The sequence below is a fragment of the Spodoptera frugiperda genome, chromosome 16 (assembly GCF_023101765.2).
Source record: "Spodoptera frugiperda isolate SF20-4 chromosome 16, AGI-APGP_CSIRO_Sfru_2.0, whole genome shotgun sequence".
Lineage (NCBI taxonomy): Eukaryota > Metazoa > Arthropoda > Insecta > Lepidoptera > Noctuidae > Spodoptera > Spodoptera frugiperda.
The window spans coordinates 4,539,975-4,554,374 of record NC_064227.1 but is presented as its reverse complement, the minus strand read 5'-3'; the positions used below and the strand labels follow the sequence as shown (position 1 = coordinate 4,554,374).

At 37.2% G+C, this 14,400-nt stretch overlaps 1 protein-coding gene across 3 annotated transcripts in view; it reads left to right on the top strand.

Annotated features, from left to right (window-relative positions):
- The window catches only part of LOC118280579 (dual specificity tyrosine-phosphorylation-regulated kinase 2), a 143,086-nt gene extending 132,331 nt beyond the window's left edge, over positions 1-10,755 (top strand). For 2 of the 3 annotated variants that reach the window (XM_050699421.1, XM_050699420.1), the window contains exons 4-7: positions 2,443-2,545; positions 3,627-3,774; positions 7,600-7,723; positions 7,935-10,755. In XM_050699421.1, coding sequence (XP_050555378.1) covers positions 2,443-2,545; positions 3,627-3,774; positions 7,600-7,723; positions 7,935-8,122 — 563 coding nt within the window. In that variant the 3' untranslated portion in view covers positions 8,123-10,755. Of the gene's footprint in view, positions 1-2,442; positions 2,546-3,626; positions 3,832-7,599; positions 7,724-7,934 lie in introns of those variants that run through there. The other variant, XM_035600687.2, reaches the window with a different exon arrangement.
- Positions 10,756-14,400: the final 3,645 nt, after the last annotated feature.

Here is a 14,400-nt window from a genome sequence, read left to right as displayed (position 1 = left end):
TGAACGACTTAGCGACTTTTACATAGTAAATACTTATGTGTTAATGTATTAATTAGTTTATTAATGGTACGTTGACTATTCTTTTTGTAAGTAAGTACATATTCTTTATAAAATATTGAAATATGCATCAGATAATTGATCATGCACTACGACCTCCCGTACTACACTACGCTAACATTAGTTAGACGTGTATAAGATGTAAAATTTTTTTGATGAATTACGTTTATATACGGCTAACTTGAGCTAAATCAAAAAATATAAATAATTAAGGAAATATAAATATGAGATATTACAATGAATAAATTAAATATTAAGCATACCAAATTTCAAAAAAGTATCTTAATTAATGTAAAAGTTATCACGTTTTTCCCTTTAAACGCCTCTACTGTAAAGTACGCTTTTTTGAGTTAGCGTAGTATAAATTGCTGGTGTCGACTTGACCGGCACCACATACGACCTTATTTCAAAAGATAATTCTTATCTTCATAACATCTGATAAACGACACGTGAAAAGGAAATTCTGATAACACATTTGCTTGTTTGTTTGTTTCCTTGTCTGTTTGCATGATTGAGCATATCTTTCGTTCTATTGGTCGGATTTCAAATTTTCTTTCTGCATTTGATTGGTCTAATTTTGACGATGATTGATGCTAGCCGAATAGATAATAAACAGATAAGAATAGGAGACCCGATAAATGCTTTTGTTTATTATTCAATCACGCTAAATAGGTCTAGATTTATATTTTGCTATCTAGGCCATGACCCAGTCTAAAACGTAGGATTAAAATCCTGGTAACGTGTGAACTGTATAGTAGGCGTAACACTAACAAAACAAATTACGGAATATCTTAAAATAAACACAAACATCACTTAGTGAAATTCCTGAACCACGCAATGCTTTCACTGATCGTCATTGATATGAAATGTGAAATATTTTGAATCACATTACTACGGGATGTTTGGCTACCCACGGTGTGACGTGATACTCTGACTCATCAGATGTGACCCGTCATAGAAATAATATAACATTGTCTGGCGGTTGTCTGAGCTGTTGTAATAAATATTTGCTTGTTACACATGTGGTTAATTGTTACTTTATGTATGTTTATCTCTTCTTAGTAAAGGGTTTCTTGGTAAAATCGAGGGTTATTCTTTTGACTGACTACACAATGCTAGGCGCCTTTTGATGCTTTTCCTTCGTCAAAAAATAAACGTTTTTTGGCACTGTTTTCTCCACCATCAGTAAAATATATCATAATATAAAAGATGGTATTATGATAGTAGTAACTCTGCATTACAAGTCCTCTGATCAGCTTAGTAACCATCCTCATGAAATTATCATTTGGCTATTTATAGTTAGAAATACAATTTCGTAGCGTAGCAAGCATAAATCCTTTGGGAATCGAAGAGAACACAGCAACCGTTTAACCAGAGCAAGCGTTTCTATCAAACTAATTACTCAAGATTAATTACTTAAACGATTATTTGCATAGAAAATACTAATTAAACTACGGATAAAGACATGAATATAAGCATACGTTTCGAGGAAACATTTCCTTTTGGTTACCAGCCAAATTCGACTGACATAATGTTAAAACAGTATTTGTCATATATTCGCTAGAATTACTTCGATATTAGTTATTTTATAAAAAGTGTAATTTATTATTTTTCTTTGCCAAGTGCCTGTCTAGTGCATTTAAGATGGAAACTGTTACAGTTGAATTTTCCTTAGGGAAATTGTTTGGTTAATATTCCTTAATTCCTTGCTGAATGTGGTACTTTCCTTGTAGACTATAAACCACAATTGTTTCTACGTAGTATAGCTTCGTGTTCTAGAGTGGAGAGCGCGTCTAGGCAAGCGTAGTGTAGGGCGCTCTCCAGCTAGGTGGAGTGACGATATCCGCAAGGTGGCTGGTAGTGGTTAGATGAATAGACCTGAAGATTGAGCTCAGTGGCGTGCCATTGGAGAGGCTTATATCCAGCAGTGGACGAGAACATTCTGATAATGATCATTATGATGATAGCTTCTTTTGTGGTAATACTGATTGTCCAGGCAACTGTCTTGCGAGGGCCATTTAAATATCTATTTGTGAATTAACCATTAAATAGCTATACGTAGTAATACTAAAGGTTTTGATATGAAATACAACACATCCTGTGGATGTAGGGCACTCTGTGTGACTGTCATTATTATTATACAACGTGATCGAATTAAAATAAAACAATAATCCATGTGAAACACAGATTGTCTTCTGTTCACAAAATAAGATGAAGTAGTTAGATGGTGTCATACATTTGGATGTCAATCTTTGTGTAATATATTTAAAATATATAACACATTATGTCATGGGGCAAGTTGTTCATGCAAAATCAGAGCGAATTAACTTTCTCTAAGGCCATTGATTTAGCACTTTGCTAATCACATTACTCTGTGTTTTCCAGGAATGTCAAGAAGAGGCAAGCCCAGAGGTCCTCCAGGGTCAAAAAGTTTTGTCACCGCTCTCAAGGGGTGCCAAGACAAATTCTTTATTGATTTTATAAGAAGGTAAGGTCCACTCGACTTGTAACTGCGCAATTTTAATTAGTTTTACTGAGAAACTCTGGTTGATTTTGATCTGGCATAAACAAACATTATTTATGAATTAGTACCACATATTAAATATTTGTAAACATACAATAAATAATCGTTTTAATATATTTATAAGATTCCTTATTGGAAGATGCAGCAATAACACTTAATTTAAATTTTCTTTGAACGTTTTTTCAAAACCTTTCAGTGTTTCATCAATTCTCGAAATCAAATGCAAATGCATCGCTGAACAGGAAAACCACACAAAAATGTAGTATTTAATATCTTCCTTGCGGTTTTGTGCGGTCGAATGAACAGATAAAGTAATTTTATTAGTTTTTTAACTTGAAATGAAATGTTATTCACATTTCTACATATGCATTCCTATGAAAAACCTAATTAAAATATTATAATTACTATTTCAAGAACAAGAAAGGATGTATGAAATATACAAATCTCCGCAACAAATATGTTGTCGTGTGCAACTCTCAAAGGAAAAATTACTTCGGAAAATTTTGCTTTTCGTATTAATACTAATAATAACTTCCGCGTTCTGTTTTTCTTTTTGTTTAGTAAACAATTTTTAATGCAAGGGTTTCGTATGTTCTTTATTTTGAGCGAAGGGTTAATGGTCTTTTTGTATGTAATATGTAAGGTGTAGATCAAAAGGGCTCGCTATACCAAGAAGCTCTTAAATATATCTTCTGTAATCTTTTCCATAGTCTTCCGCAGGCTATAAAATATCCATCGTACATCTACATCATACTGATGAAATCATATTTGAATTGAATCTTTCTTGGAAGTCGATTTTTGTATTAAGTCATTACAGTCATCACCAACATGATATATTGTAGAAAGTCTTACATAAAAATGCAGTTAGCGTTTCACTGCACACTCAGAGACATTTAATGGTTACTTAACCCAGTCCTTAGCCATTGTTTTCGATACAAAATCGTTACTAAGGAATAGATTCATTTATTAAATGTCTCTGAGTGCCGCAGTAAGTCTTGTTCAAAATAAGTCTGCATATAAAATAACAATCTGCTCAACGTTTCAGGTGCCTGGAGTGGGACCCTGAGAAACGGCTGACGCCGGCGCAGGCGCTGCGACACGCGTGGCTGCGCCGGCGCCTGCCGCGGCCGCCGCACGACGAGGAGGCTGCGCCCGCGCTGCTCCCGCTCCCCCACTCCCTGCCCGCCAACCACGTTAGTATAGCGCACCACGCCAAGCGGCTCGCGCACCCTAAGTGCACTGACAAATAGGCAAGTCCTGCTTCTTACACCTTTTGTTTTTTTTTTTGTTGGTTTTTCTTTGTGGAAATATGATGATGTTTTGTCGTGAACTATGTGTATGGTTTACTCTCAATTGTAGCTGTAAAAGTTGTTGTCGTCTTATCAGACAGGATAGCACTATGATATCAAATCGACTCTGATTTGAATCAGATCATTCATTATCAAATCTGTATCTTTGCAAAATCAAAACAATCAAAGATTATAAGGAATGTTTTAAAAACTCATGCCAAATAGCTGGTATTCAAGCTTGCCAAATGGCATAAATAAATACTAATAAATACCTTACTTAATGAATGTATTAAACTATAAAATGATAAACCCTGTACCTACTTTCTTTTTCAATGAAGAAAGCAACATATCATTTCTTCTCATAAAACTATAAAAACTAATTTTATGTTTTTGCATCCATTGCAACATTGAGAGTAAACCCATACATTGCGTGTTTCTCATCTAGCATCTAACAATCTTATCTATGGAAATTGTGTGTGAGTACCGCTTGCTGAGGTGCGCATAGACAATAGTTTCTATCATAAAAACCTCTTTAGAAAGTTATCTTATTACCACAAACTATTTTTCCTTTTTTTATTTTAAGTTCCTTTTTTATTCAGTTGCTGTGTTGTTTTTTAGTTTTATTTTTGAGTTATGTTTTATTTGCAAAGCAGAAATATGGTTTTAGGTTTACAAAATATTATTTAAAAGGTACAACATTGTAACAGTGTTTGTTATAGATTCTAAGTTGTTTTTAAAACATAGTTTTACGCTAGAATTTTCTCTTGAATCGTGGTTGTATTTACAAACATCGCTTTCCTAGCCTCGGATCAAATAACTGTAGATAATACAAGAATATTTATTCAGTGCTAAAATCGAATCCGCGACACATCGCTACAGCTGATCTTGCCTTCCACTGCGTCAACTGTTCGTCCTGAACTAGTCAAAAACATCACATTCGTAGATATTAAAAATGACTAATTTATGATGATGACAGTTAATTTAATCTGTTGCCAAAAACCAGTCAGACTTAACTTTAAATGTCAGTCGTTCTCGGAACGGTTGTGTCATCACAACTCTGAGACTGGACACCAATTTTATTTGCTGACACGTCGGCGCCGGCGCCTGCGCAACATGCTCGAACGTCGCGACGGTACGCTGTAGTGTGTCACCGCCCTAAAAGTTCAGTAGGTACTTGTGTACCTACCTCAATGTGTTTGTCATTATTTAATTCGTATTGCATTGCGTATGACTCAAGAGGTTGAATAACAGTGGTTTCATTCGTGCATCTCAATCCCCTATATTTAAAAAGAAGTTCCTTGTCGCGACTGTTTGTATGAACGCAATTAACTCAAAAACTGCCGTACTGATTTTAGTATGGTTTTCATCAATCGATAGTTTGATTTCTGTTGACTGTCACATCTATGAATTAATCAGGACTAGCGTAGCCTAATCTATCCCTAAGCCTACAACTAATCAAATTATTCTCAAGACATTGCGTTGCCCAAAAAACTTACAATCCGTCAGATTAGAAAGAAAGACATTTATTCTCACACAAGGGTACAGAGTATTGTAACTACTTTAGTACTGTCTTGGTTACATGGTGTCCTAAGCCTGTGCTAGAATGGGCACCAGTTCAACATGTGTGAGTGTGATTAACTGTCGCACTCAGAGTCATTTAATGATTAGTTAAACTATTCCTTAGTAACGATATTTGTTCCAAAAACGATCGCTAAGGACTGGATAAATCGCAACGTCACGCCATTTATCCCCGAAGGGGTAGGCAGAGGTGCTCATTACGACACGTAATGCCGCTATACAATGTACACCCACTTTTTACCATTTGTGTTATAAGCCTATTGCCATATACGGGACATAATTCCAGACACGGACTGGGTTAAGTAATCATTAAATGACTCTGAGTATGGCTATGGGAGCAGTTACCGTAACCCATCGACGTCTACTATGTAGTAAGTAGCCCCCTGATGAAGGTTCTCTAGAGGCGTTACTGACCCTGCAAGCCAAAACCTTGTCACTCAAAAAACCCGTTAAATTTATCAAAATCCATTAATACAACCAAATTGATTGATAGTCTGAGGCCGTATATTTCTGTAAAACCTTAACCGTGACTTCTCAAGTTCAATCAATTTCCGACATTGGATCAGTCAGTCGATTATGTGAGCACATCTCTGCAACATGTGCTATCTCCAGCGAAGCAGGTAACCTCTGACTGTCAGTTATTCTTAGATGTGTTACGTTCAGTCTCTGATGACGTCATAAGAATAGATCGGATAGTAGTTTGGTCATAGTTCAGATTTGGTGTGTGTCAGATAGGTAAAGATAGGTGATGAGTGGTTTAGGTCATTTTTTATTTAGGAAATGAAATGAAGTTGGTGGTTTGGCATTGATGTAGTGGTAGTATTTGTAATCGCAAATATCTAGAAGTTTTTGTATCCCGGTTCAGTAACCTTAGTACGAGTTTGCTTTACGTTTAACGAGATCGAAACAGGAGCGCGTTTGGCGCTCTGATTGGTTGGTTCATGCGGGCTGGCCAATTAACGCGCTCTCGTTTTCTTTTCGTTCAACGTTAAGCAAATTCGTACTAAGGGTATGGCAAAGTATTATCTGGTTTGTGGTTGTGGCAAATAGCAGGGAAATATTTCTTAGTTCTTAGTATTGAAAACTGTAGAAATTCTTATTTAGAACTCACGTGGTAGAAATATTTATATGATCTTGATGTAGTTTCCACGAGTTGTGTGTGTAGAATGTTTGTAAACGCACCCACGGCCTAAGAGCTATATGTTTAGGAATAGGAATTTTCTAGAAAAAATAGAAAGTCTATTTTTTAAATAAATTCTACGTGGCAAATAAAGACTACATATTTACTAAGCAACTTTAGAAAGAAGTACCTCGTATATTTTCAAAGTAGAGCATTAATTATGTATTATATCTCAAGGCAAAAAATGTCTCACTTTTAATTAGCTATACAAATAGGCCTACCGTTTTTTTACACCAGATGGAGTTAATAACTAGAATTCAGTTTATCCAATCACTGTAGCTGTAAAAAATTTAATTACCAATGGTGTGACACTAACTTATTCCCTATTGGACGAAAAGACAAGAGGTTTATACTAGCTCCATCTAGTGAGCAAAAAACGGTAGCCCCTATTACTTGCACGTTAATGTCTTAAATATCCAATATTCATATGTCAAAAGACCAATATAGAGTAAATACATTCAAAAGTAAAAAAAGACTTCATCAACGATCATCTAATATGCTAAAGTTATCTACAACAATAGCTTGAATCTCTCAATTTGCATAATTAATCTGATTACCTGACTACACTGCTGTCACGCGACATGCAACCATGCACTGTGCTACTAATTCCGATCGTTATCTGTGCCCCAGTTATTGAAGCGTACCGGTTTTATTTGCCCTTTGTCATAATCGATGTCGTATTTTGTTAATGGCTAGAAATGTTTTGCTTACGCTTGTAAAAGGACTTTTTAGGATTATGTTGTCGTAGTACAAAGTTTAGATATGTAGTAGTATCTATTAGTTATGTTTATGTAAGAACTTATTGGTTGGATACTTATCAGACTGATGTAATGTTATTTCTGAAATAAGAAAGGAATTTTTAATGTATAAGTGCAATTGTGTACTTGTCTTTACCATATAGATTGTGATATAAAGTATTTTAGTTCTGAATTGAACATGTGATGTGCTAACAATATGCCTTCTGCCTACAGACGAGCGGCGGGTGCGTGGGTGGCGCGGGCGCGGGCGCGGGCGGGTCGGGGGGCGCGCGCGGCGGCTCGCTGCGCACGCCTCTCGCGCGCACGCCCGTCACCTTCAATGCCTCGCAAGTCGCCAGTGAGTATCATTTCAACATACGTTTTGTCTATCAGTTCAATATTCTAATAGTATCTGTGTGTACAAAATGTCAAAATAGATGAGATTACATTAATGATGAACCTTCAATTAAATTTGTTGTTCCTCAAGGTTTCTAGGTCCGACCGTTTTCCCCTTTTTTGTAAAAAATATTAGTGAAATGTAAACTAATAATATTGCGTTGTGTTTACAGAAGCGAAACTGCAGGCGGCCCTGTCGGAGGAAAGCGGCGGTGGCAGCACGACCAGCGGCGTGAGCGGCGTGAGCGCGGTGAGCGCAGTGAGCGGCGTGAGCGGCGTGAGTGGCGTGAGCGGCGGCGGCGCGCACGGCATGGCGCGCTACTGGGGCGCCAAGCTGCCGCACCTGGGCGCGGCGTCCTAGCGGCCGGCGTCGGCGCGGCGCCTGCGCCCCGGCCGCCTGGAGCCCGAGCGCCGCTCGCTGGACCTGGAGCGCGAGCTGCGCCCCGACCGCGACTCCGACGTGTCGCTGGACGACCGCGACCACCTCGTCTGACCCCGCCGGGCCCTATTGATCTCACTAACTAAGTTATACGAGCGTGTAGTGGATTGTGCGAGTGCCGACTCGTGTTCTATGTGTTGTCGACGTGGACGTTCGGGTGTGTCGGTGTTAGTGCCTGTGAGTCTCGTTTAGCGTTAGGGAACCCTCGACCACCGTTCGGGGAACGATCCCCGATCGTTTCGCCGAGAACGACTCGTGAGCCGTCGAGGGGACGTTCCCGGGCCGGGCGACGTCGGGTCTTGCGCCGCAAGATGGCCGACCGCGCCCGCCCGCGTGCGAGACGCTCGCACACCAATTCCCCCTCGAAGCTGTAGATTAAGCGAACTTGTGTGACTAAAATAATTTAACATTTTTCTACAGAATCAAATGTCATTCGTTCATTTTAATTTTAAACAAATCGATTTAAGTTACATTTTGTGTAATTAGTTAATTTTTCTCAAGTGATATAATGAAGCTGTATTCGTAACGAAATGGTGACCTTATAATCGGAATTCTTAAAGGATATAAGGGTAGTTAGTTACAAGGCCTTTGAAACTAGGTTAAGGAGCTATGCTACGCTATTTATTTGTCGACTAGCGTAGTAAATGTCATTGTTGTGAATCATCGATATCATTTACGTTATGATTTGAAGCGCTTATGTAATCGTACGGTAGCCGCATGTAACGCCCGGGCCCGCGGGGTGCGCGGCCCGTAGCGCATTAAGTACATTTTACAACATACGTTATTTTACTACTCGTTTACAGACGTTTGTCGTATTATTTTGTCGTCGGTAGTCTGTCAAACATATCAGGACGAGCATTTCCTTCAGCCAGTATGGTACAATGATCGAGGTAACTAGTCGGGCACCGAACCTAGTCCAAACTATGTAAAGTTAGCTTGTACGTTAGCTTGTAAGAATTGATTCAATGTAAGTGTGGAGCGATTCTTGCGTAGTGACGATTGCTTACCTCGACCAAGCCGAACAAACTATTTTACTTGTGCACCGTTTGCACTGCTCCAGTGGTTTAGTCGAGTGGGCTAGTAGCTGCACGTATTGTGAACAAATGAATTTTAGTTTAGTCAATTGTTTTTGCTAGCTTGCCACTCGAGTTAATCACTAGATCACTGTGAACGGAGATCCCACGAAGATAGGCCGTCTTTTGTAAAGCGTTTGCCTGCCCATTGACGTTTAGTTCAAACGGGTCAGTAAACCAGGCACTGTCTCTGTGTGATCTAACTAACCAGTAATTATTCGATACAAAAATAACCCTTATCACCTTGTAATTAAGTGCAATATGTTTGACATAAAAGTTTAATTTCGTCTTCCTCATATTATATTATATTTGTAACGTTTTACAAATGGCCTATAATGTTTATTCAATTAACATGCATTTTTTATTATTTTTTCGATTTAGTTTGTAGATTTTCTTGGATATTTGTATGTAGACACGTGTAATGGCTTACAAATGAAATGTATTATTTCAATTTTGTGGGATTGTAGTCCGAGCAAGCACTTATGCAACTTTATTTATGTATGTTATATAATTATCGTGTATTGTGTACTTCTTGTATAGGTTTGTATTATGTTTCACTATTACTATGTAACTAAGATGGTCACTTCTACGATCACTTGATTTCTCCTAATATTGTATAATGTCTTGTACAAAAGTTTTGGAAATATTTTAGATATTTGATACCCTATTTAATGCAGGACCAATACCTGTGCATTTTATATTATATATGTATAGATATCGACCAATTGAACAAAAGGGTTCTTATATTTACGCGACGGGACCCTAAGTGTTAAAGTTCCGTACGTGCTTGCTTCCCCGATTGTATTTTATCATTTGACTATCTCACTATACTCAATGTAGCATTTTTATTTCGATAAATTGTGTTTAATTTGACTGCCGTTTTCTTATAATTATGCTCAATGATAGTTTAATGTCCTAGTACTCTGGATTGTCTAATATAGGCATTAACGATTGTGCGATGACCTTAGTTTATTATTTGTGACGCGGAGACACATTGACTTGTGGGCAACGAGCGGACATATAGACATATGTCCGACAGTCACTCACGGGTCATGTGTCGCCGCGCTTCCTATAGCGTCTTAAGGTATTTAGTCAATTATTGTATAGCTTTTTTTTAACTTTGGGAACTCGAGGGCTGATACACGTCAAGCAGCCCAGTATTCACCTAGCGACCTTCGAAGTCGCCTCCCTTCGGCTCGGCTTGGCATCGATCAGTATTAATCATTTTGTTCACCTCGACCACGACTCACAAAATAAACTGCCAAGTACATATAGTTAAATTAAGTATCATTTGCTATATAATACTATAGCAACAACTAGTTACTACAAACATTATTAGCTTTCGTTGGAACGCATTTCTCTTATACCTAGTTATTTTTTGTGAAATATTTTTGTTCTCATTTTATATGTAAAAGCTGGTGTTTCACCTTTGAAACTCGTTACTACAATGTGAATATAAAATAAATGAGTTATACAAATATACTTTTTTGTGTTTCTTTTTACTACAGTGACACCACCACACCACTGACAAACAGTGAAGGAAAACATCGTGAGGAAACCTGGACTTATAATTTCTAATTATAAGTTTGAAATTGCTAACCCGCATTGAGCAAACGTAGTGATTAATGTTCAAACCTCCTAAGTGTGAAAAGAGGTCTTTGCACAACAGTGTACAATTTAGGTTGTACATGGGAATGAGTAGGAGCCGACTGTCTATCGATTGCTGGACAGGAACCAAAAGCGTCATAGTATGAGAATATAATAGGCTTATAAACCTTTTAGTAGATTCCGGCCTAAATTTAGATAAAACTATAGTGAAATAGTTGAGCTCTCCAAATACTGATAAACATGGCACTTACGATTAGTTCGCGAGTGCTGTTTATTGAGAACAATGTCGAAATGATAACATCTAGCTAAAGTTAGTATTTTAGTCAGTCTAACTGACTGATTGGTGACTCGTTTTGCCTACAACAGTTCTAAGTTCTAATTGGTAGTTTTAGTCATAAACACAATAAATTGACTAAGAAAACTACCAACAAATGGGCTTCTTTCGGTTTTTCGAAAAATCTCTCAGTAGCAGCAAGGAGTCTGGAATTGTGCCCGGTATAGGTATGACAATGGCGCACCCCTATTACATGGGACTTATGTGCCATAATGTGTAAAGTGGATAGACATTGACACACCCCTTCGGGAATAAAAGGCGTGACGATACATAACATAACAAATTGTGTCGATTTTCCAATTTGATAAAAATAATGACACATTCATTCATTCATTGATTTAGACGGTGTAAAATCTTCATTTTTGTTAAAGGTTTTTACTTAGAAATAGGTAAACACGTTGCTGGTTAATTACTTGTCATAAACAAAATACGACGTCATAATTCTCAAACTTATGCAAAATTATGAATGCAAGATTCATAGACATTTCGAAAATAGGCTTCAATTTGACTATCTAGAATCTAATCTAGATACTTATTCAGGTTATCTGTCGCGATTCGACACGCGGAGCAAAATTGTTTTCTTCACAGATGTTGTCATTTTGCAATTCGCACTCGGCAAGGTCGCAATTCGTTCAGGTTCGTTTCACTGGCTGAAATTTGTTTTATAATTCTTTGTAGGATACGATCAGTTTGGTCGGTAATACCTATCTAACTGTCAAGGTAGAATTGAGATTCTTTTTTAAATCTCTATATCAATTGCTGTTCGTTAGTCTCGCTAAAACTCGAGACGGTTGGACCGATTTGGCTAATTTTGGTCTTGAATAAATTTGTGGAAGTCCAGGGGAGTTTAAAAGGTGAGAATCAAATGTTTGAGGCGGTACAAAGTTTGTCGGGTCAGCTGGTAAATATATACCTACCTCTACTAGTTTCAAGTCACACCGGGACTTATACTCATCAATAAGACTCATATTTTCTTCTCATGCCTAGTTTTATTGGTCTGACAATTGGAGACAGATTCATCAGTAAAACTTTTTGCTGAAGTAGAAATAAAATATTTTATAATTCATCATTATCATATTAGCCACAAGACGTCCACTGCTGAACATAGGCCTCGCCCCAATGACTTCCAGATAGGCCGGTTGGAAGCGATCTGCATCCATTTTATAATTGCAGCACCTAAATGACTAATTAAGTTGCAATATCACAAGCCATCGCACTGTGTGTCATTTCTCATTGTGCTATGTAGAATGTCAATGGACGCCGATTAGATACGCATCGTATCTGCAATCTACCTCTGTATCTTGTATCAGAGTTACGAAATCTAGCGAAGATATTGACAATTTCCCAGATGATAAGTTTATAAATAGTTTTGGTCAGATATCTATGTATTCCTAGGTTAAACTTGAGTGATTTTCCGTTTCCATTGAAGAATCTTTTCATCTGTTACGTTAGGAGTGTTCTAGATGTACTAGCTGTTAAAGCCTCTTTAAATAACGCAAGTCTAAAATTAACCTTCAGTCACAATCGTTACCTAAATCCTTTTTTTTAAGGGCGGAAAGTCATCTTATGCCTTCTCTCGCCTTGGGTGAGGCAAGAGGGAGTGTCAGACTCTTACTGACTAAAAATCACCCCGTTCTTACTCCTGCTTTTCGAGCCGGAGCCCCGGTAAACCCGCAGCTCCGGTACCTAGACTCTAGGTTGTCCAGTAATTTTCTAAAATCTACTACTTAATATACTTACTTATTTGTTTAAAACTATGCATTTGTTTTCTAATTCCTTTAATGTGAACTCACGTCCTCTTTTAAAAGGCCGTGAATTCCATGATCTTATCGTGTTAAGGTTTAAATATTTGTGTGAAGGTTAAAATTAAGGTAAAATAAAACCATTTCCATACAAAATTAATGCAAAACGTCTTGAGTAGGAGTAGGATAATCTTGGAAAAAGTTACAATTCAAATGTTAAGCACGTATGCTAAGCAGATTGTTACCAAGAATGTTCTAAATGACTACATACAGGTTTCGTATAGGTGAGCTAGCTGTAATATGCCTAGGTCTAAGACCCCAGACGCTGCTTCTCAAATAGCTGCTTAGCTTGTACAGTATAATTAAAAATATAAAAAGCGAGATGAAAAAATAACAAATCTCTTGCACATTTTTAATGTGTAGTATATTTACTGACCTTTTTTAAGGCGCGAAAATGATCCAATTTCTTCTCCCGCCTTGGGCGAGGCGAGAGGGAGTGTCAGACTCTTACTGACTAAAAACCACCCCGTTCCTACTCCTGCTTTTCGAGCCGAAGCCCCAGTAACCCGTTAGGCAGTTTGCAGCTGGAATTTACGTCAGTAAATAAAAAATACGTTTATTATTTTACTTCGTTAGTTAACAATAGCACGTATACAATAAAACGTTGGACTATTTGAACGTCAGTTAAGAACATAATTTAATACAAATTGTATAACTAATTTAGATTTACGACTTCTGTTAATTAAAATATTACGTAAAATGTAATGGAAAATAGTATATTTATTTACGTTAAATTATTGTTTCGTGTCTACATTATCTAAAGCTAATTATTATTCTTCTACTAATAAACTACTAACTACTTCTTTTAAGTAGGTGTGTATCCGGAGTTGCGGACTACCTAACGGATTCACCGAGGCTCCGGCTCGAAAAGCGGGAGTAGGAACAGGGTTTTTTTAGTCAGTGAGAGTCTGACATTCCCTCTCGCCTCACCTCGGAGAAGACATTTGATGATTTTCCCTCTTAAAAAAAATTGGTGCATATAAAAGGCACTGATGAATCGAATATTTTAAAAACAAAACTTACATGCTGTGCTTATTATTATCATTAAAAATTCCTTTTTTCCAAATCATTAGGTATCCCTAACATAGCTCTATTTTTGGTTTGCTTGTGGATGGTATACCTCTCACGAAACACGGCTCAAAATTTCCATTTTCCAATTTGGGATTGAGTTTATGAAATGATTACTATACAACTGGTCATTTTTTGTAAGAAAAATAAAAAAATAAGTATTTTCTAACAAATGACCGAATAATTACGTTTAGAAGAATCGCGAAGAAATCAAATGATGCGGTCTGTGGTTTTTGTCAAACCTATAAAATGATATAATAGTTAATTACATTAGAACACGCTTATTGTTTGATAACAACATTAAATAGAAATCAT